This window comes from Epinephelus moara, chromosome 6 (genome assembly GCF_006386435.1).
Source record: "Epinephelus moara isolate mb chromosome 6, YSFRI_EMoa_1.0, whole genome shotgun sequence".
Classification (NCBI taxonomy): Eukaryota; Metazoa; Chordata; class Actinopteri; order Perciformes; family Serranidae; genus Epinephelus; species Epinephelus moara.
In genome coordinates this window covers 31,625,678-31,646,913 of record NC_065511.1, presented here as the reverse complement: position 1 = coordinate 31,646,913, position 21,236 = coordinate 31,625,678, and the positions used below count along the sequence as shown (strand labels likewise).

Below are 21,236 nucleotides of genomic sequence, written 5' to 3'. Positions count from 1 at the left end.
ACTAAAATGTTTATTTAAAAAGTGTGCCACAGATCAGTATGATTTCATTTGCTAAATCAACTAATGTTAACACTTTTCATTCACAGCATGTCGACAATTAATTCGCCAGATCTACTTTGTTTAAACTGATCCAACAGCACTGAAGTTGCAGGAAAGAACCATGAAGAACTAACATTATGTTACTGAGCACAAGTTTGGTTTTATGTACAAAAATTATGTGGTGGACAACAAAAAAATTAAGTGCAGTATGCAAAATGTACAGGTTGAAACCTATAGACGGAGCTGCAACAACTTTCAACTTAGTACATTTTAAGTTGCATAAATACTGATAAGTCAAGGCTAACATAGTTAGCTAATGCTAAGCTAACATCAGCTTAACATCTAAATAGCTTTTTTTGACAAACCAGTTTTCAAAGCATCCATTTTTTTTGTGGCTTTATGGCATGGGACAGTCTAAGCATGAAAGGGTTAGAGACCGAGTGGATGCAGCACAGGGCTGCAGGCTGGAATCAAGGCCATGGCCGCTGTGGCACAGACATTGTCTTTGTATATGGGACACCTGCTCTTTCCAGTAAGCCACCTGGCACCCTTATTTTTGTACATTTAATATTTTACTCCTTTGTTAAAATGCCATTACATTCGGTGAAGAGCACACTGTGACTTGTTTGGGACTCAAAACTCAAAGTTCAAGACTTTGGACTTGAATGCAAAGACTTGGAACTTCCAAAACAATGACTCGGTCCTACCTTTGCTATTTGCTGTGTAAAGATACAGTGGAGTGATGGCATCCTGAGCAGAAGGAAGCTGCATTCCTTGTGAGTGTTGTAAGCTAAGCTTCTCTGTGGTTTGTTGTGGTAATGTTTGCATGTTTGTGTATGTGTGTAGCCCACTTGCTAGCTCATTGCTGCTGCTTTGCACTGTGCTCATACGACTCTTACTGCTGATATCAGGAGGGCGTTGTCATGGAAGCATAGTGCCCACCTCTGGTTTCACTGTGGTTAACACTAGCTATGTTTCCATCCAAAAGTTATTCGAATCATTGGGAAATGCGCATTAAAAGAAATATAAATCCTGTGTGTTTCCATTAAATGTGCGGACTTTGGTGAAAACTACGAACTTGCGCGAGTTTTCCGCAGAACTGGAAACAAAAGTCTCGCATTCTTCTTCTTCTACGTTTTCTGGCCGCTGGCAACCAGCTTGTAAATGCATTACCGCCTTTCTGACCCGGAATGTGAATATCACCATGGAGAGAGGTGCGCTACATCAGACTTAATTCGAACATAGCTGTTTCCATTTCCCGTTTTGTGAATCAACATTTTTTCAAATCAACCAAAACCTGGCTAAAGCGAGTGTATTTTAGTTTGTGCGAATCAGGGGATTTTAATTTGAATTTTGGCGTTTCCATCATAATTTTCCGATGCGATACTTCTAGATGTGCATCTAAACAGGCTGATGGAAACATGGCTACTGTTAGCTCTGTCGGCCACCACCCAAGATGGCAGCTTAGATCACGGCCTCCTTCAACAGAATCTTAAAACATCCTGCTAACCAGCAAATAAACCCCATTCAATACTAAAAGCAGTTAGATAGCAGGATAACGATGGAAACGAGAGTAAAAAGTAAGAAAATATTGTTAGGTGCAGAGCAACATGCTAAAGGGAAAGATGGCAGACGGCAGAAAGGTAACAAAAAGGTGACTTTAGAGAGGACTCTACAGGAAATACAAGACTTCAGAAAAGAAACTGACTGCCAGCTGTTGGTTATTAAAGACAACCTCAACAAAACAAACCACAAATCGAGAAGGCAGAAGGCCGCATTGATGGAAACCAGGATGCTAACATTGGGACAAGTCGTGAGGAAACATGCTTAAATCTAAACTCGGAATGAGGAAATGCTTTTGGACCAAGAGGGAAGATTGAGGAGAGAGAGTATCAGAATATACAGCTCTGTCGGCACTGCTGCTGTTGTTTAGTGCTGTTTATGGAGTGAGCAACGTTAGCTGCTAGCCGCCGGCTCAGCAACCTCCATGTTGAGAACCGTGTGCAGACAACTCGTACACTCTGAATTTCACACAGAGCTCCTTTAAACACATTATTAATTGTCCTCTAAGAGTCTCATTGTCTCTGAATGGAAAAAATCTGAACGAAATAGGCCTTTTCTCTGCAAACGTTTTGACACGTCACAGTTGGAAAAACAAAAGTGTGAATCACACAGTTAGCTATGGCTAATTTAATTTTGCTGCTTCAGTTTCTGGGTCCTAATATCGCACACGCTGGCTCACTGTCACGGTTTACTGGTTTAATGGGACACTTTAATAGCACAGAGCCATCGTTAATGTCATTAGTCACACCTGTGTTTTTAGGACAAGTTAAAATGCCTGCTGTTAAAAAGGCCAGGTGTCAAATGGGTCTCAGTCAAAGGCTATTTATAGACATTATCATCACATTAACAATCCATTTATAACCCTGTGAATCATGCACCATGTCCCCTGATTACAGCTCCTCTCAGTGACCCTGATACTCACCAATTAACTGCCAGTTTGTGTGTGCACGCGCGCGCACACCTGTGAAAGATCGGGCACCTGTCTGCAGCAGCACTGGCAGCTGAGGTAGGATGTGACGTAGATCTTTAATCCTCTTAGGTTAATTAAGCTGAACCAGCAGGCCCCGCAGTGCAGCTCCTATAACAGCGGAGGTTTCTCGGATCGATCTGATCGTATGAGGAGTCAAACAGAGACTCTGGGAGGAAAAGCTTTGGACCATAAAACTATCTGAGGAGAGCTGGAGCCGGTGTGTGTCTCCTGCAGGATGCTGCCTCGGCGGATGCTGTGGGGCGCTGTGACTCGTCAGGTGGCACCGCGGCTGACCTACAGCACTGCTGCACAGCCGCAGGTAGGCCTGCATGCACACTGCAACACACTCTGCAAAATGTACACACTGCAAAAATATACACGCTGCAAAATATACAGTCATGCACTCTGCAATAAAATGTAAAACTCAGCACACCGGCCTACCGTCCTACTTTCACATACAGTCATGCCAGAGATTTGACACGTTGCACCTGAGTTTCAGTCATAAGGAGATCATCCAGCAGCACTCCAGCACTTTGATTTTGGGTCAAATTACTTTCTCATTGTTCTATATGATATAAAAATATAAGGCACACGTTTTTATTGTCACTTATAGTAGACTACTAAAAAGGTAGGCCTATATTCAATGATGTTTTGTGGACCTTTAAGATGTTTTCATAACATTGCAGAGCATGACAACTGTTACCACATTTTAAGTACTGTCAGTGTATTATTACATGGTTTCAACAGGCTGTGAGTCCCACAAGCTAAATTAATTTAGTGCTGTTCTCAAGATGTTTGTTTTATTGGGTCTGTTTGGATACTGTGATGCATTCTAGCTGGTACTATTTTGTCAGGGTTGTAATAACATAAGCTATGTCTACATAGACATAATTAGTCGATTGACAGAAAATTAATTGACAATTATTTGACAACTGTTGCTTTTCTTTGTCATAAATGATATTGAACTGGATATTTTGGGGCTTTCTGCTGTTGATCATACAAAAAAGATGTCACATTGGGTTGTGGAGATGTATAACAGGGCATATGTTATAGACAAAATGGTTAAATGATAATGAAAAATAATCGTAATAACAGCTCTATTTTTTGTGCATCCATCATGGACGCTTCGGCAGTCACTTTTCTTTTATCTTCCTCTCTGTCACTAGGCGAAGCCAAAAAAGACCAAGTTTGGCCCTCTGAGTGACGAAGACCGGATATTCACCAACTTATATGGCCGGCATGACTGGAGGTAAGAAAAATAAAAATAAATGGTAAAACCATTTCTTCCAGTCTCTTATCATCTGAAACCCAGCTGTTTATCTCTCTTCTTCTTCCTGTCAGACTCAAGGGCTCCCTCAAACGAGGAGACTGGTACAAGACTAAAGAGATCATCCTGAAGGGACCCGACTGGATCCTGAACGAGGTGAAAATCTCCGGGCTTCGAGGCAGAGGAGGAGCAGGCTTCCCCACCGGCATGAAGTGGAGCTTCATGAACAAACCCAGCGGTGGCAGGTGGGAACAAGAGACATTTGTCAGAGCCACTTTAGCATCACTGTCCACACCAGTAATGAGACTGTGGTGCTGCATCAGTGTATTGAGTGTGTCCTTCTTCCCGTGTCCAAAGGCCAAAGTACCTGGTGGTGAACGCTGATGAGGGGGAGCCAGGGACATGTAAAGACCGTGAGATAATGCGTCACGACCCTCATAAACTAATAGAAGGCTGTCTGATCGCTGGGAGAGCCATGGGCGCTCGTGCTGCGTACATCTACATCAGAGGAGAGTTTTACAACGAGTCATCAAATCTTCAGGTATGCAGAGGCACAGATGGGTAAATCCTTACTCTGTAGAGGCTGTTTAATTCATACGTTGTGTTTGTACCCTTCAGGTGGCTATCAATGAGGCATACAAAGCAAAGCTGATAGGGAAGAATGCCTGCGGATCTGGGTATGACTTTGATGTGTTTGTGATGCGGGGAGCCGGAGCCTACATCTGTGGGGAGGAGACAGCCCTCATCGAGTCTCTTGAAGGCAAACAAGGGAAGCCCAGGCTCAAACCGCCATTCCCTGCAGACATAGGTGAGGCGTACTGATCAGGCCCACAGGAAGTGCGTCGGACTTGGAAGCCAATTTTCATAGAGGCCAAACAGTTCAATTGTGTCTGTCACTTGATGTCCTGTGGCCCAAAAGACTTTTTCTCTTTGACTTACATAGTGAAAGAGACATCTGTAAATCAGTGGATAAATTTTTTGAGCTTCACAACCCCTGTGAAATGACTCGTTTCAGTATCGGCATTTGATCCATTTGGTTCGATCACATTTTGAAAGTTTAGAAGAGCAGCATGATTGAATCATTTTATTCCTGTTCAAGTTAGTGGACCGCTAAATTGGAAGTAGCCAGCTCTGCCAGTGGTAGTCTTTAGTTCAGGGGTGTCAAACATGTCTTAGTTCAGGGGCCACATACAGCCCAATTTGATCTAATGTGGGCTGAACCAGTGAAATCATGGCAAAATAACCTGAAAATATCAACCTTTCAAATGTTTCCCTTTTTCAAGTGTTAAGACATACATTCTGAATATGTTCATCCACTGGAAAAGCCTCTGAGGCAGTATTTAAGCCCCTCTGTGTTAATAAAAATCTAAGGAGAGCTGCAGTACATATTTTAAATGCTTTCAAGAAAGAACTCAACAAGAATTTACACAGCTGTCCTTTTAAAACCAGCTAAACTACAGCTTGGCCCCATAATGAGTTTCCTTTTGTCAATATGACATCTTGCTGAGAAGGAATCTACAGTACATATAAATGGCATCAAAATAGCCCAATCTTTAATAACTATTCTCTTCTCACTCCCATTTTCATGTCCGGCCTGGAGTACAAAAGGTACTTAGAAGTCTTAGAATTGACCAAGCTCATCCTTTTTTCCGTATCTCCGAATGCGATGCTCAAGTGCATCAACATTAGGTATGTATAATCATCTAGCTGGTCGGATTTGACCCTTTGGCGGGCTGGTTCTGGCCCTCTGACCGTATGTTTTACACCCCTGCTTTAGTGCACCTACTCTATAACTCAAACAGTGTGGAAGCAGAGCGGATTATCTGGATCATTTTATATGAACTTGAACTTTTTTGGCCTCATGCACCACTTAGCAACTTTCATCGGAGTGGACAGTGCCCTGTCTCCATTGCTGTATCCAGTTCTCTTTATACATCCACGTCTGATGGGCGGACTGATTCTTTTTACAGTATCGGTTCCTTTGAGTTGATACATAGAAATGTATTGAACCTGTCGAACCTTTCAAGTTTTGATACTGTGTGTGTAAAGCACAGCGTCAGTTTCTGTGACTCTCCATTATAGCACATGCATGTCTGATAGCTAGCGCTGCCCACCCCACAAAACTTCTCATCAATGCATTACCAGTCATCATTTCGAATTTTAGATTAATAAAAATAAAATATTCTTATTAATGCATTGATTTAGGATCCCATCTGTATGTAGGTAGGGCTATGTAAGCTCAATATGATGCTACAGAAATGTTGCTGACCATCGCTCTTTGAGGGGCAAGTAGCAGTAGGGACATCTCTGAGCAATAATATAGAACACTTCCTCTTTGTAGCTACCATGTTGTTTCCACATTACAACTTAAAGTTCATGAACACGAATGAAATTCGTGAAATTGGAAGAATGACCATCGACCATCAAGTGTGATAACAACGAGCTGGCAAGTGGGACACGTCAGGGATTCATGAGCACTCACATATTCATGTTCAACAGGCTGACCTAGTACATACCGGACACTAAAAAGAGTCATTCAAAAAGATTTGTTCGTTCATGTTTTGCCCATCACTAGTTTCCTGCTGGGGTTAATTGTGGTTTAGGAAACTGCAACATATGGTTATATTGTTAGCACAGTCCTGAAGTGATTGTTCACAGCTTCATCTCTCTCCTTTCAGGGGTGTTTGGATGCCCGACAACAGTTTCCAACGTGGAGACGGTTGCTGTGGCACCTGCGATCTGTCGTCGTGGCGGAGCTTGGTTCGCCAGCTTTGGGAGGGAGAGGAACTCTGGGACGAAGCTGTTCAACATCTCCGGTCACGTGAACACACCATGCACCGTGGAGGAGGAGATGTCTATTCCTCTGAGGGAGCTAATAGAGAGACACGCAGGTGTGTGTGTTTACACTCCCCCCTCTGTGTTGATGTTGGTTTACTTAACAAGATGCTGACATGACTTCCTCTGTCTTGTCGTGTGATTGGTGCAGGAGGAGTGAGGGGCGGCTGGGACAATCTATTAGGAGTGATCCCAGGGGGGTCCTCCACTCCCATCATCCCTCGGCACGTGTGCGATGATGTTTTGATGGATTTTGATGACCTGGTCCGTGCAGAGACGGCACTGGGAACTGCTGCTGTCATAGTTATGGATAAATCGGTAAATAATGTACATAACAAAATACACTTCACCATCAGTCTGGAAAGATAATCTGAGAATCGTGTGTTTTCCTCAGACTGATGTGATCCGAGCCATCGCACGCCTGGTTGAGTTCTACAAACATGAGAGCTGTGGCCAGTGCACCCCCTGCAGGGAAGGTGAGGAACTGCACAATACACTCAACACAATGAAGTCATCATGCAGTGAGTTTATCTGACACAACACTGTCTCTGTTCAACTCTACTTTTACTGTGGCTCTTTCTTGCTTTAGTAGGCTAGAACAGTCACATGCACATCCAGAAAACCTTGGTGAGATAGGTAATGAAAAGTCATCATGAATATAATGGTATTAGTACCTGCAAGCTAAAATCAGAGCTCCCCTAAGCGTTTTCTACCCACTACAGGTTAAAAGTATACAGAGTTCACAGTTTGGTATGTTATCGATACAACAGGGAAGCCAAACAAGCAAAAAAAAAAAAAGAAGTTTATTTATGATGAAAAATGTAACTTAATTCAACACTGGCACATGGGCCATAAATGTTCCTGTTACAGTTAAAGGGTAACTTCAGCATATTCCAACCTGGACCCCCACTGTCCCATGTTTTTGTGCCGAAGTGACGAATGGGTACAGTTTTTGAATTTTGTCCAGTATTGTGTGAGATAAATGCAGACAGCAGAGGCTAAACCAGGGGTGGGCAGCTCTGGAGCCATAAGCAGCTCTTTAACTCCTCTCCAGTGGCTCCATGTGGCTTTAAAAATATCAAATCATATGGAAGTGAATATTGTTTTTTTTACATTTTGATTTTTATTTATCATTGTAGGCCTTACGAAATTCATACTTTCTCTAACTGTAAAAATGTGTAGTCTATACACAGAATTAAAGAAAAAAGGCACCTTCACCTCTAAATGTTGCAAGGTTTTATCTAAATGAACCTCAGTGGTGGCGGCTAGTCTTGAATCTCCCTTGCGAGGCTAGCTCTGGACTCCAAACCCAAAAATGCAACAGTCTCAGAGGAAAATGGAGACAGATTAATTTGCTTTCACCACCAACTATTACCAAATGTTCATAAACTGCCCTGCACTGACTAAGCACCTTGTGCTAAAGCATATTAATCAATGCTCATTAAGACCTTTTAGTAATGTTGATAGGCTATTGTAGACGCAATAGTCTGTGTTACCTTCACAAAAAGACTCAAATATGTTTTGCGGCTCCAGACATTTTTTATTTATTTATTTATTTTATTTCTTGGTGCTAAAATGGCTCTTTTGATAGTAAAGGTTGCTGACCATTGGGCTAAACCAACTGCAATTCAGGCAACAGAGCACCATCAATTTACGTCCACTAAAAGTGTTTGCTTTTCTGAGCCTGTCTGTGGCAAAAAACAAACACTTTTAGTAGACACAGGGATTACATTGCGGCATGTTTTGCTGCTGCTGGCTACAGTCCTCTTGCTCAATACTAGACCACTGTTGTCTCCACTAGTCACTTGGACACAGAAACATGGTTAAATAGGGAAATATCTAGGTTACCCTTTGCCGCAAGGGATGTAACTGCAGCATGATTCTGTGGACGTTTGTATCGTGGTTTCGGTTTCAGTTTCAGAACCGTTCCGCCCTTACTACTCACGTATTACCTCTGTGGCGGGGAAGCACTGAGATCTTATATGTAGGTAGAAGAAACACTACTGTAATGTAAAAATACTCTGTTACATGTAAAAACCCAGCATTCAAAATATAACAAGAAAAAAAGAGTTAGTATAAAAAACTAAATGCACTTAAATACCAAAAGACAAGTGCTCATTTATTCTCTTCATGTGGCTGTTTGTCAGAGAACCTGTGCTAGGTCATAATATTGTTATAAGTTCATGGTGCTTTCATTTCAGTGAGTACTTATGAGTTGTTGTCATCATCTTCCCTATCTGTGTCCCCTCCCTAAGGAGTCGACTGGATGGACAAAATGATGTGGAGGTTTGTTCGAGGAGAAGCAGCAGCTTCAGAGATCGACATGATCTGGGAGCTGAGCAAACAGATAGAGGGACACACCATCTGTGCCCTGGGAGACGGAGCTGCCTGGCCTGTGCAGGTGACTGTTTTTTAGACCCTATGAATACAGGAAGCTGAGAATGAAACATAGACTGTGGTTACTAAGTTAAAACAAGTGCTAATTTACATTTTAACAAGCCTCTTTATCCTCCTTCATCTTTCACTGTTCATCTACAGGGACTGATCCGCCACTTCAGGCCCGTCATGGAGCGCCGCATTGCTCAGTATAACAAGAAAAACCCTCCGAGAGAGCCGGTGATTGAGATGATCTGAAACTGTGCAGGGGTCCATTTCAACAGCAACACTAGCTCATTGTACTGTACGGCATTGTGTATACTATTTTTTAATATAGTTTTTAGATATGAAAGTAATTCTGTACTATTTAAGAATTCACACTGCAAGTTCTTCTGCTTAAAATTAAAATTTCTCCCAACTTTAAAAACTGTGATCATTGCCGATCCCTCACAGGCGACATGTTCTTTCAAGGGTTTTCATGAGAGGGTAAGTGGTTTATTTTTGTCATGTTATTCTGCAGCAAGTTGGTCACTTAAACCAGTATGTATTTTGGCAGGCAGAGCTGTGGACAGATGTGACCGACTCCATCTCTGAACAGACTTTGAGGAAAAAACATCTAATGAAGAATCACAAAGCTCAAAACACAGCAATAAATTAAGTTTATTTATTTCATAAAAGCATGAAATAAATTCAATAGGTTTACTACATATTAGTCCAACATGATCTGTACAAAAAGACCAGAATAGGAAAGAATGATGTCACAGACTCGGACAGGGAGAAAGGAAAGCAAAGAAGGTGACAGAGTACAGAAAGCTGTACTTGGGATAAAATGAAAAGTGGTCGGTGATGTGCAACATCATTGCCTTATGAGATTGTTTTATATTCAAACACTTCACCTGGCGTCGGTGGTCAAACCAATCCACATAAACCTGAAGGCAGAAATCGCTCATCTGACCAGCTATACATCCACAAAATAGTTTGGAGTATCAGTCCTGCAAATGTTCATCTTCAAACTATAATGTGTGCACCAAAAGAAACAAACAGTAGTTTTCCAAAACATTAGCACGTCCATTTGGACCCAAAGTACTAAAATAATGTTGCTGTTAAGAGTCATCCGTGTGATGAATGCATGATGGAAAAAGACAGGCTCAGTTTGGGTGGATATCCGGTAAGACTCGGGACAAAGCACTGAGGGAGTTTAGATCTTTCCTGTTTTAAGGTGCCATCCAGAAAGGCATAGACTGCTGCTGTGGCTGTGTTTTAGCACGAGGGGGTGGTGGAGGGGGGCAGCGATAGCCCTGTGTCCAGCCTGAGGAGGTGGAGGTGGGGGGGACTGCTCCAGGGTTACCTGGCCCTGAGGCTTTGGAGGTTGAGTGGTCTTCCTCTTCATCAGAGGAGTCGCCGGTGTACGCCACCAAGCCAGTTTTCAATCTCTTCACTGAGGGTTCTGAAAGAGGAAGAGGAGAAGCAGAAGGAAAGAGAGAGGAAGCACATTTGGAGGGGAGGAGAGAGAAATAAGGGGAGGGGGAAAACACACAAAACCCAACAGCGACAACATGTTTCACATGAGACAGGTTCAAGTTAATTATTCCAAACACATTTTGGGAGAAACAAATAGTTAATAGATTTAAATTATAGTTTGTCAGCAGAGTAGAGAAGAGGGGGGGCAGCCATTGGAAAGCACCCATTGGTTGGTGGGGAGCGACAGCGTTAGGGGCCGTCCAATCGAGCGGCAGGACAGCGTCACAGGACGAGTCGTGCCCCACCCCCAATCAGAATCCAGAATCGCCCCAGAGATACATGGAAGAGAAGAAAAACACAGAGAAAAAGAGAAAAACACAAAAACAGGAGAGATTCTCGTTAGTGAGGAAAGCAGACAAACTGCAGACAACCCCAGACTGATGATGTCATCAGAACGGGACGGTAAGGTCGACTCGCATTATCAGACTTCTTTACAAAAGGACTGAACAATACAACAAAAGACGTCAGGTCATGAGTCATAGCTCCGCCTCACTATCAGGAGATTTCTAGTGACAGCGGCAGAATCCTGCAAGAATCATAAGAAGCAGAAGGCCCAGTTGAGTGTTCGTCTAATCTGCCACAAAACTTCATTATTCAAATCCAGGAAGCTTTTTGGGCCGACTATGTGTCTTGATACATCTGCTTGGGGCTTTATGTAACTTAAGTAAAACCACTGAAATGTAGACACAGTCCAGTGGCCTGCGTAAGGATTTACATTTTACTCTCTGCAGCTCTACATTAAGGCTGTGAACAGATCCAGGCTGAGCCTATAAAGGGTGCAGTCCACACTCAGGCACTGTGGATTTGGATTTGGGCAGGGATTTTGTCAGTCCACAGGATAATGCCCTTACCCACGGAGCATTGCAGTGCCCTTCTCTCCTCCATCCTGGGTCTCACTCCATTCACAGGCAGCAGCGGTGGAGGCATTAGCTGCCGACTGGAGAGCACAAAGAGAAATGGTGAATTAACTACACCTAATCGTCCTTACACACTATTAATATTTGACTAAAGGGGACCTATTATGCATTTCCATATTTTCTGTCATATACATATTATGTTCCAATGTCAGATGTTAATGTCAAATGTGGCCAACGAATGTAAGTACGCAAGAGTAATTGCTGTGAGCAAAAACCTCATGCTTCAGACTGTTCTGAATACTCTGTTTCAAGTTTTCTTTTGAATTTAGAGGCAAGCTGACGTCAGCTCTTGATGGATTTCTTTAGATGGCCATCTGCTCCAGGCTCGCTGCTCCAAGTGTTAACATTGCATACACTGCTACATGTAGCTACATGCTAACATCAGAGAAACGTCATCTTGGTTGCTGATGTCAACATTTGGTTTAGAAGCTTTCCTGGTGATTTTTCATGGTAAAAGTGCTGCTATACTCTGTTACAGTCATTCCCAGGTTGCAAGTACACTGCTACATTGGGGAAACTTGTCATCTTGGTTGCTGTTAATTTCTCTCAGAAGTCGGATCATATGCCTGCTGAACATGTCCGTGTGTGTTTGGAAGTTTTTATTTGGTGATTTTTCACAGCAGAGAGTGCTGCTATACTCTGTTAGAGACATTTCCTAGCTGAAAGCACACTGCTACATGTAGCTACATGCTAACATTAAGGAAACATGTCATCTTGGTTGCTGATATTGTCAATTTTTCCCAGATTTTGGATCGTATTCCTTCTGGAACATGTCTGGTTGTGAAGATTTGGTCTCGAAGCTTTTATTGGTAATTTTTCATGGTAGACAGTGCTGCTATACACTGTTACAGTCATTCCCTGGCTGCAAGTACACTGCTACATGTAGCTACATGCTAACGTCAGGGAAACAAGTAATCTTGGTTGCCAATGTTCTTAATTTCTCTCAGATTTCAGATCATATTCCTGCTGGAACATGTCTGGTTGTGAAGATATTAATTGTGTTTTTATGGTACAAAGTGCTACCATACTGAGGTAATGGTGCAGAGATGATGCAGAGGCAGACATGATCAGACACCTTTCTTTCCCAGTACGATTGCTGAGCATGCATATTGGTCAATACCGAGAGCTGATCTGCATCACTAAAAAAAATGAATAGCTGTGCACTACTAACTGCATGAATGTGAAATGCTTGCTATAATTGTTGTGTGGTGTGGCTCAGGTTAAACCCTTTGAAAGTCAATTACATAAAGGACGTGGGTGTGAAACTACTTTAAGGTTTATCGGATTGGTGCATAGACTTGTGTGCTCGCCAATACTACAGCATTTTATCAAAGGCATTTCCAATACTGATATCAAAGGAACTCTATGCAAAAGGCCAATAAATGCTGACCAAAAGGAGCAGGCAGGCTTTTTCGGGAAACAAATGTTAAGCGGCAGGCACTAAAACTAAGCGTTTCAGACAGAGGGTGGATACAGGAGTTTCAGCATGGACAGTATGAGGAAAATAAGTTGCTTTTTGAACTTTAAAGCATATAAACATGTTCTGACAGAAACCTCAAATACAAGTATGAACCTGAAAATAAGCATAATAGGCCCCCTTCAATAAAATGTGAGCCAGTTACAAAACTCTGTGTACCTGTCCCTCTCACTCGGTGGGCCGGAGGAACTCTGTGGAGCAGGTCCTGTAGTCTCCGGGTTGCCAACGGGGAAGCCTGCACCTAAATTAGTCATATGAATGGGTCCATGCTATGAGCAGAAAAACACACAGGCGCGATTAGCAGACATCCTCTACTAAACCCTGTCCTGACACGCTAACATGACTAATAACTAGATCAACATCAAAGTAAAAAAAAAATCTGTCTTTGTCAATAGCTTACCATAAGTCTGATTACTCTAACATTTTCTCCAGGCACTAAGAAAGATACTTAAAGCTTATCCGGATTAATGATACCTGTTTCTGAAACTCCTTATTACCAGTAGAAAGATAAGGTAATGTGCAGGTGAACAACAGGAAGCAGCAAGCCATGCCATCTCAACCAGTGTATGTGAAACGTTTGAAGGAAGGGTATGATGGTAGATAAATCACAAACAGTGACGTTATTAGAGCAGCTTATGACGCAGATTGAACACGACTGGCTGATGAAACTAAGTGACTGACACACACACACATACACACACACACACACACACACGCACGCACACACACTGCACTCAGGTAAAAGCGTAGGCATGAACAACAAATGGCAAAAAAACAAAAAACAAAAAAACAAGCGGGCCACAAGGGTGAAAAATAAAAGCCAGCAGACTGATGAGGCGCTGTTAATGTTTAGGAGCTGTTTATCACCTGGTATCCAAGCAGTCCGCTGTTCCTCTCGTCTGGGACCTCCTCTGTAAAGCGTCTCTTCTGTGGTGGGTTGGTTGGAGCGGCGGGAGGCGGAGCTTTGGGTGGCGCTGCGGCTGATGGAGGAAAAGGTACAGGAGGAAGAGTCTGCAGGGAACGAGAAACATATCGTAAGTATTACTGCTCTGCATGCTATACACGTGTGCTTTTGAAGGCTCAGTCCTACCTGTGGTGGCATGGTGCCTGAAGCAGGAGCTGGAGCAGGTGCAGGGGCAGGAGCTGGCGCTGGAGCGAGGGTGTGGGTGGGAGCAGGCGCAGGAGCAGGTGCGGGGACAGGGGCAGGGGGGAGGGAGTACTGAGGAGGCACACCTGCAGGTGCTGCAGGATGTATAGGAGGTGGGACAGTGTAAGGTAGAGAGACAGGTTGTGGCTGAGGTGGCGGTACAGGCATGGCGTAGCCTGGCTGGTATCCAGCGGGAGGGTAGTAAGGAGGCTGCGGAGGCATCCCGTTCACCACTGGAGGCTGCGCAAAGCCTGGAGGAGGAATGGGAACAATCAAATCAGTCTTTTCCAGTGTCTTCTAGTGCAATTCTAACTGATCGCTAATGGTAAAAAAAAACAGTGTATTGCCAGATCAAGTGTGACAATATTGTACCTTGTTGCGTTGGCATCATTGAGCTCATTTGATTGAGGAAGCGAGAATACTCTGCATGGACCTAGAGAGAGAGAAACATTGTACTTAAGGCTTGTTAGTGGTTCACAAAACTAAAATATGAAAATCATAGTCAGACTACAGTAAAAACGTGACATAATATCACTGTGTTATGGAAGAAATGTTGTATAAACCTACAATTAGAAGTAATAAGTTCCACTACAAATGATTTAAAGAAGGAAACACACTGAGCTTCTACCTTTGTGATGCATTTTCTGCAGGAAGCTGTGGCTGAAGATAAAACCACTCAAACTTGTGGTGTAGAACAGACAGAATACTTACTCAGCTATCTACTGTTTTGTAACTGATGCATGCTAATAGCTTTTTATCTCAATGGCACATCTGTACAAGCTCAGATCTGACACCATTTAAACCACAGGCAAATGCATGTTATGTTTTTTGTGTACTATTACTTTTTAAATCATAATTATTGATGGCTTCAGATTTGATTAGTCAAGAATTTAGTGTACCAAAGCAGATGTACACCCCTGGTACATTTGCGTGGGTGTTTTCGACAGCTGGACCTGTGACAGATTTCTCAGCAGCAGTAATGACTGCGCCCTGCACTGCCAGCAGCTGTGGTCAGTGATCCAGCTCTCCCTCCAACCAGTTAGTAATGGTAGTACATGACAACAAGTCAAACAGTTGGAGACGTATAAGCTTATAATCAATGTCAATTGTAGCAGAATGGAAAAGCAAAGACCTGGACAGAGTCTTGTGGTTTAACATTTTGCAACAGGAAATTACTCACCGTCTGAAGCAGATTCTCACACAAGGTTTTTGCTGCTGCAAGTCCTTCTGGTTTAGGATGACTGGGGAGAGAACAGGCTGCTTTTAGTTCTACTGAGCACACAGAAAAAAAAACTGCGGCTAGTTTATATTATTGCACAAGCAGGAATCATCTCTGAGAATCAGAGTCTGTCTTAATTCACAGGACAACACCCACCTGATGTAAATGTACATAGGTTCGAAGGCCTCTCGTCCGGAGGCGGGCTCTAAACAACCCGATCCTTTTCCTCGTAGGAAGACTTTTGCTCCAGTCTCAGCCTGGATGTGCTGCAGGTACGAACAGCCGGGGCCCTCGACCCGCTCTTTGACCACAAACCCGGGGATAGCGTGCTCCAGGCCCACAAAGATTTTATCTTGAACATAATGCATCTACGAAATGACAGACAAGTAGGTAATTACAAACATCATCTTAGCTCATTAGATGTAAAAAAGACACAGGTAAACAGTCGTACCCCGGACTGAAAGTGAGGTTTGTGGTGGGTGATCGGGGGCAGTGAGGGAGGAGGTGGGTTGTGTTGCTGGTAAACTGTGACTGGAGCCCCACTAGGGGTGAAGGGTGAAGAGGACGACGAGGCAGTTGCAGCCTTCACCACACCGTTGGTGATGATCTCCTTGATTCTGTTAACTGCCCCTGGAGAACGAGGGAAAGAAACCATCAGTCTAATCACATGATATATAAAGATATTAATCATAACTGACTGGAGGTAAGTCTGAAATGGTACTGACTGTCGACAAGCTCTCTAGTCTGTCCTTGGACGTGCAGATACAGAGGTCGATCGCTGCGTGGAAGGAACAAAAAGGTTGTGTTAATATTAAATAAATAACCATCAAGTTTTTATGATCTGTATCTGAAAGTGAGAGGTGAGAGAAGTCACCCTGGGAGCGCTTTGCCCTTCTCCTCTGCTGTCATGTAACGACCTCTGGTTGAAACAGCAGCACCACTCACTTTACTGATCTGCAGACAAACCATGTGAGGTAGAAACATGTCAACTCCACGAGGCTAGTGATGAACTTCATTCTGTGAGATATGATTGTCCGTATTATTTACTGACCTCATCCTGCGTTTGTCCACGTGTCAGCAGATTCCGACAGGTGATTGGGACATCGTTGATCTCCACCTCAGCTACGACCAGGTCATCCTTGGCCTTCGTTGATACAGGAGGCTTCCCAATACCGACAGCCTGAGAGAGGAGGGGAGGCAAGAGATGAATGTGACCACTGTCACTAAATAGGGGCAACATAATACTAATATGTTTAACACTGAGATAACACGGCAGAATTTTGTAATACTATAAACTGTGATGCTGTTAAATAAATATTTGAAGAAAACTCATTGAGGCAGCAAGCTTGTGGTGAACTGACTCAATATGTGACAAAAGTATACCTGCTCTTATGAATGAAGAGAAAGGGAGTGCTTAAAAACACAAGGAATTTGTAACAAACAACTTAGTGTTCCGCAAAATAATGATGACTCCTTGAAATATTTCATCTTAGCAGAGAAAGATACTGGAACATCTTTATTATCAGCATTACTCTGCACTTACTGGAAATATTTTTTTGATTATCACCACAAAAATGATATTAGATTTATCCTAGACTGTAATTATGAATACTTAAAAGGGATAGTTCCCATTTGTATCCATAGCCAGTGTATTACATACCATAGACGTTTGTTGGCATGCAACCAGTTTGGAGAAGCAGGCAGGAGTCTGACACGCGAGCTAAGCGATGTACTGCTGTGGATGGGGGCAGCAGCAACTTGTATTTAGCTACCGAAAAAAATCACCAACAGCTTAAGTGTTCACTATACTGAGAGTGTTTTCATCACTTTATCTTTCTGTCAGGCAGCCCATTCCGTTAATGGTTCCCCTATGCTCTATGCTCTCGTCAAAGTCACCAGACTCCACTGACAAAAACTGTAATTTTAGCAGTAGCTGCTGGTCTACCACTGCCTCAATCTCTTAGTTAGTTTATGTTATTGTGTGACTTTTTGAAACGCCAGAGTCACTCAATAAATCAAACAAAATAAGTGATTGGGGCAGCGGTATGCAGGCCGCTCATGTGTTCAGCGATGTTAAATGTTAAAAGAAATGTTTTTCTCAATGGAGTCTGGTTTTCGGAGAGTGATGTGGTGTAATTCACTGTCTGACATTATGGTACAGCAGTGAAAATATTCTGGTGGGACTTCTTTTGGGTGACTAAAATACATTTAGCTGCTGACCCCTCCACAGCAGCACACTGATTCGTCTCTCTGTCAGACTCCGGTCTGCTTCTTCAAACTGGGGTTGTGCTGTCTGATGTCCACAGTATGTAATATACCGACTATGGGTAAATACCTCATACAACCCTACTTACCACAGTCTGCGCTATCCCTTTAAAGCAAACAAGCCATTTCAGTCTGTTACCCTATTGTCATACAAACAGTGTGATAAACATCAACTAGGCAATTCAGCACATCATTTTGCACAACTGCACTGATGTTGTGACATATATCACGATGAGAAAAGGACGCTGTAGTTTCCATCATGTCGGTTTCATGATCTTTATACAGAACAAAGATTTAGCTACAGTTAGGGTTGGCAAAGTAGATCAAATTGATTTGCAGCATTGGCCACACAGGCCTAGTTCAATCAGAGAGGTTTAATGGATCGCTACCATGGTATTACAATAGGGATGCATGATAATATCGGAATGTCTTCAGTATCATCAACATGCTTCTTCTTAATTTGCACAATAAATTAATATTATATACATTGAAATGTGTGGTATTTCATGACTATCTACTGCAGGGCCATCGTGATAACAGTATGCATGCATAATATGATGATCAATAAAATTAGGTAGGGGAATAAATTGGCTATATTGGAGTTGTTACATATCAGAATATTGGATACCCCTATATTAAAAGTATAGAGGATAATCTCACACTGCAGTCTATATCAGCATATCCCAACTTTACTAACATGCTATGATGGTCCTGCATCAGAGCTGATGAGGTTTAAAAGGATGACTTTCTTAGAAAGTAACTAGGCATATAACATGCTCCTTATTACCTTATCAGGTGGTCCCGGAGTGCCTATCTGAGAAGGTTTCAGTTTGCCTTTAGCTACCAGCATAGCATTAATCTTGGCAGCCACAGCAGCTGCAGCATCCAGAGCCCCGGTGGGTGCAGCCTCAGCCTCCCCCATCCCACCGGAGCCTGGGCCCGGGCCGGGCTGGTCCCATTTGCTGCGGCGGCTGGGAGGAGGAAAGAAAGCAGAGAAACACAGAAAGAATTAGGAAAATAAAGGGGAACTGAGTTAAACTTCTATTTCGCTGGTATAACCTGAGTCAATCTACGTCAAGACACCTGCTGTTAACTGTTATTACTGGTGTTTGGGAAATTAAACAAGAAGTGAGACTTTTCCCTTTATGATTTTGACTTCCGGTGATCATTCATGTACCATTCATGTGGGTAAACCCAAATCCATCACTCTAACAGATCTTACAGTGTTAGCTTATAACATGTAATTACATGATAACTGCATTAGGCAGAGCCGAGCAGCTCGACAACACTCCGCCATGATTGCACAGACTGGCTACCGTTGGTTAGCATAGCTGGCTAACAGAAGGCAGCTGGGCGGCGGGACAAACACCACATTAATGTATAAAACAGCCCGTTTTCACATACTCACCCGCCGTTTTGTGTTCCACAAAATGACATCAATATCTTGTCAAACGGAAAATGTCCTCTCAGTGTTAAAATAAACGTGAAAACCCTCCCTTGGCTTCTGCACAGCAGACTATGCTGTATGCTAGCTGCTAGCCGCTGCTACTGTACGGACCTGACTGTTTCCGCCTCCGGTTAATGTTGCTTCCTGACGGTTACACCACAAGACGGCGCCAGATACTAGGACAAATATATCATGGGCATCAAAAAGGGTCAGGAGTGGTGCTGCTGCCTCACCTGTCCCCACCTTTCATCACTTCCGTGCCACCCTTGGCGAGTTTCTTTAGAGGAGGCATCAAAGTTTCCAGTGGAGGAAGGAGCCTTGAGCTGCAGGACATGCTACATGACAGGCAAAGGTAGGTGAGCAGAGTTACCTTCTTCTTAAAATGACTTGTAAAATGGAAGAAGTCATGTCTTAATTAAGTTTTAAAACACGTGTCAGGACTTTGTTTGTGTCGCCTGTTTGTCCTGAAGTGTTGGACAGAGGGGTTTTGCTGTGAATGCAAACAAATGCAAGCTAGCATTTAGCTAACCTGACTTTAATGTTGAATGCATGATGCCCTGCCATTTTAAGGTTTTGAACTTAATATAAGCAAAGTTTTTATGTCATACAAACATTATACAAGTCTCTTTCAAAGGCTAACTGTAATGTATTCTCAACCCTGTTCATAGAGTCATCACATAGCATGTTGACTGACAGGAAGACAGGTGTATTTATTGCAACTTTAGCACATTAGCATAGTTACAACACAACAGCTTAAAGACAAGCAACTACAACTGGGCCAAAATGACAAATTCTAGTAGAGGTTATTAATTCAATGGCGTGTTTGTAGCATTTTAATGTGACTTGCTGCCTCAGATTGTCTTTTAAACAGTTAGAAACATAGTCACCTCTTTTGCAAACCTCCTAACCTCTCAACCTGACCTTGGTTGAAGGTTGTCTGAGCTGTAGGCTTGCATTATTCTCTGTGATGACAGCCAGGCCCTAAAGGCCCCAGCATCCAGCATCCTGTGCAGACACAGGCCACAGCATCATGCCCACCGGCTCCCGGGCTGTTCTGATGTTCTGGGTTACACAGAGTGACCGGGTACTCAGGTACAGGTGTTTAGTTACTGACCACCCAGGAGCTCAGAGACATGGCCAGGTGGTGCAGGTTACTGTGGAAGGTGAGCACGCTGCGTGGGGGCGACATGGATCAATAGATTGAACAACCAGCAGCCCTAGTTGGATTTCTTTTGTCCTCTGTCGTGGGGTGTTGACAACGGTCTGCAAAACGTTTGATTAGGATCGAGGTGTGTCATGTGTACGTAAGAGGAAATGGCTTGTTTTAAAAGGCTGGGTGTTCGTTTTCAATCACAACACAGGCTTTGTTCGTGCTCATCTATTAGGACTGGAGTTGTTTTGCTTGTCTTTCTTATTCAGGAGTGGAAGTGATGGATTATTTTCAGTCCTTGTACATGAATTAACATGGCTTTTGTGAAATAATACATTTCACAGTTGGCTTTTTTTAAATTGAAGTAGTTGACTTAAGAAATTTGACCTCACAACTGTGAAGACATTTTCGGTAAATAGTCTGCAAGTTTAAAGTGTTGTCAACATACCTTAATTTGTGATTTTACATATTTACCTTTGACTTGAAAAGAAAACCAAATAAATAAAGTTAACAAATAATAACAAATAAAGTTCTCGATCCCACGCACCTTACAGTAAGACTTTATGGTGTGCAAGAACTTTTTTGAAATTCTATATTTCCCCCTACAAATCATGTGGATTTAACTCTCTCTTTCTAGCATTTAACTCCCATTTATTTTCATTATAAGTAGATTTTATGAACAAAGTATTGATAACGTTAGATATGATAAATTAAGATAGAATAAGATAGCTTATCTCATCTTATATTATCTTATACTTTTTTTTAACCCTACATCAGAGAAATTCACATGTTACAGCAGCTCAGATAGTTAAGCAGTCGAGTGCCAAATAAGGGTAAAAATATGACAAAAATACAAATTAGATTAAATTTTTTTTAGATAATAAAAAAAAGATCTATACAATATATACATCTTTTACTCATACTGATAGTGTTTGTCCATGGTTGATAGTTGCACAGGGTAACTGTAATACCCACATGGTGTGTAGCATTTTTACTGTAAAGATATAGAAATATTTAAACATTATTGCATGGTATGTGGTTAA

At 42.5% G+C, this 21,236-nt stretch overlaps 2 protein-coding genes across 4 annotated transcripts; one reads left to right on the top strand and one right to left on the bottom strand.

Annotated features, from left to right (window-relative positions):
- Window positions 1-2,640: 2,640 nt before the first annotated feature.
- On the top strand, window positions 2,641-10,091 carry LOC126392449 (NADH dehydrogenase [ubiquinone] flavoprotein 1, mitochondrial-like). Its single transcript, XM_050047857.1, has 10 exons — window positions 2,641-2,891; window positions 3,739-3,821; window positions 3,914-4,084; window positions 4,197-4,380; window positions 4,458-4,647; window positions 6,518-6,730; window positions 6,826-6,992; window positions 7,069-7,150; window positions 8,930-9,075; window positions 9,213-10,091. The coding sequence occupies exons 1-10, from the start codon at window positions 2,808-2,810 to the stop codon at window positions 9,306-9,308; spliced, it is 1,416 nt and encodes a 471-aa protein (XP_049903814.1). The 5' UTR covers window positions 2,641-2,807; the 3' UTR covers window positions 9,309-10,091.
- Window positions 9,693-19,160, bottom strand: khdc4 (KH domain containing 4, pre-mRNA splicing factor). 3 transcript variants are annotated; one of them, XM_050047838.1, is made up of 14 exons: window positions 19,005-19,160; window positions 18,384-18,567; window positions 16,383-16,511; window positions 16,206-16,285; window positions 16,057-16,109; window positions 15,783-15,961; window positions 15,488-15,699; window positions 15,293-15,353; window positions 14,485-14,545; window positions 14,056-14,363; window positions 13,833-13,976; window positions 13,125-13,234; window positions 11,423-11,508; window positions 9,693-10,497 (listed from the first exon to the last, which is right to left on the bottom strand). In XM_050047838.1, the coding sequence occupies exons 1-14, from the start codon at window positions 19,031-19,033 to the stop codon at window positions 10,265-10,267; spliced, it is 1,869 nt and encodes a 622-aa protein (XP_049903795.1). In that variant the 5' UTR covers window positions 19,034-19,160; the 3' UTR covers window positions 9,693-10,264. The 3 variants fall into 3 exon arrangements, 2 of the variants coding, with proteins under 2 accessions (XP_049903795.1, XP_049903796.1); XR_007570183.1 differs by having other exon boundaries at window positions 10,434-10,497; window positions 13,125-13,206; XM_050047839.1 differs by lacking the exon at window positions 9,693-10,497 and having other exon boundaries at window positions 11,366-11,508; window positions 13,125-13,206.
- Between the last annotated feature and the right edge of the window lie 2,076 nt (window positions 19,161-21,236).

What these genes read in the sequence shown, in the direction of transcription:
- LOC126392449 (XM_050047857.1), top strand. Translation starts at nt 2,808, where the DNA reads ATGCTGCCTCGGCGGATGCTGTGGGGCGCTGTGACTCGTCAGGTGGCA. An exon ending in GCACTGCTGCACAGCCGCAG is followed by an intron (nt 2,892 to 3,738) that starts GTAGGCCTGCAT and finishes CTCTGTCACTAG; the next exon opens with GCGAAGCCAAAAAAGACCAA. An exon ending in GTGCACCCCCTGCAGGGAAG is followed by an intron (nt 7,151 to 8,929) that starts GTGAGGAACTGC and finishes CCCCTCCCTAAG; the next exon opens with GAGTCGACTGGATGGACAAA.
- khdc4 (XM_050047838.1), bottom strand. Translation starts at nt 19,033, where the DNA reads ATGTCATTTTGTGGAACACAAAACGGCGG. An exon ending in GTGAGAATCTGCTTCAGACG is followed by an intron (nt 14,546 to 15,292) that starts GTGAGTAATTTC and finishes CTCTCTCTCTAG; the next exon opens with GTCCATGCAGAGTATTCTCG. An exon ending in AATGATGCCAACGCAACAAG is followed by an intron (nt 14,364 to 14,484) that starts GTACAATATTGT and finishes TTCCTCCTCCAG; the next exon opens with GCTTTGCGCAGCCTCCAGTG.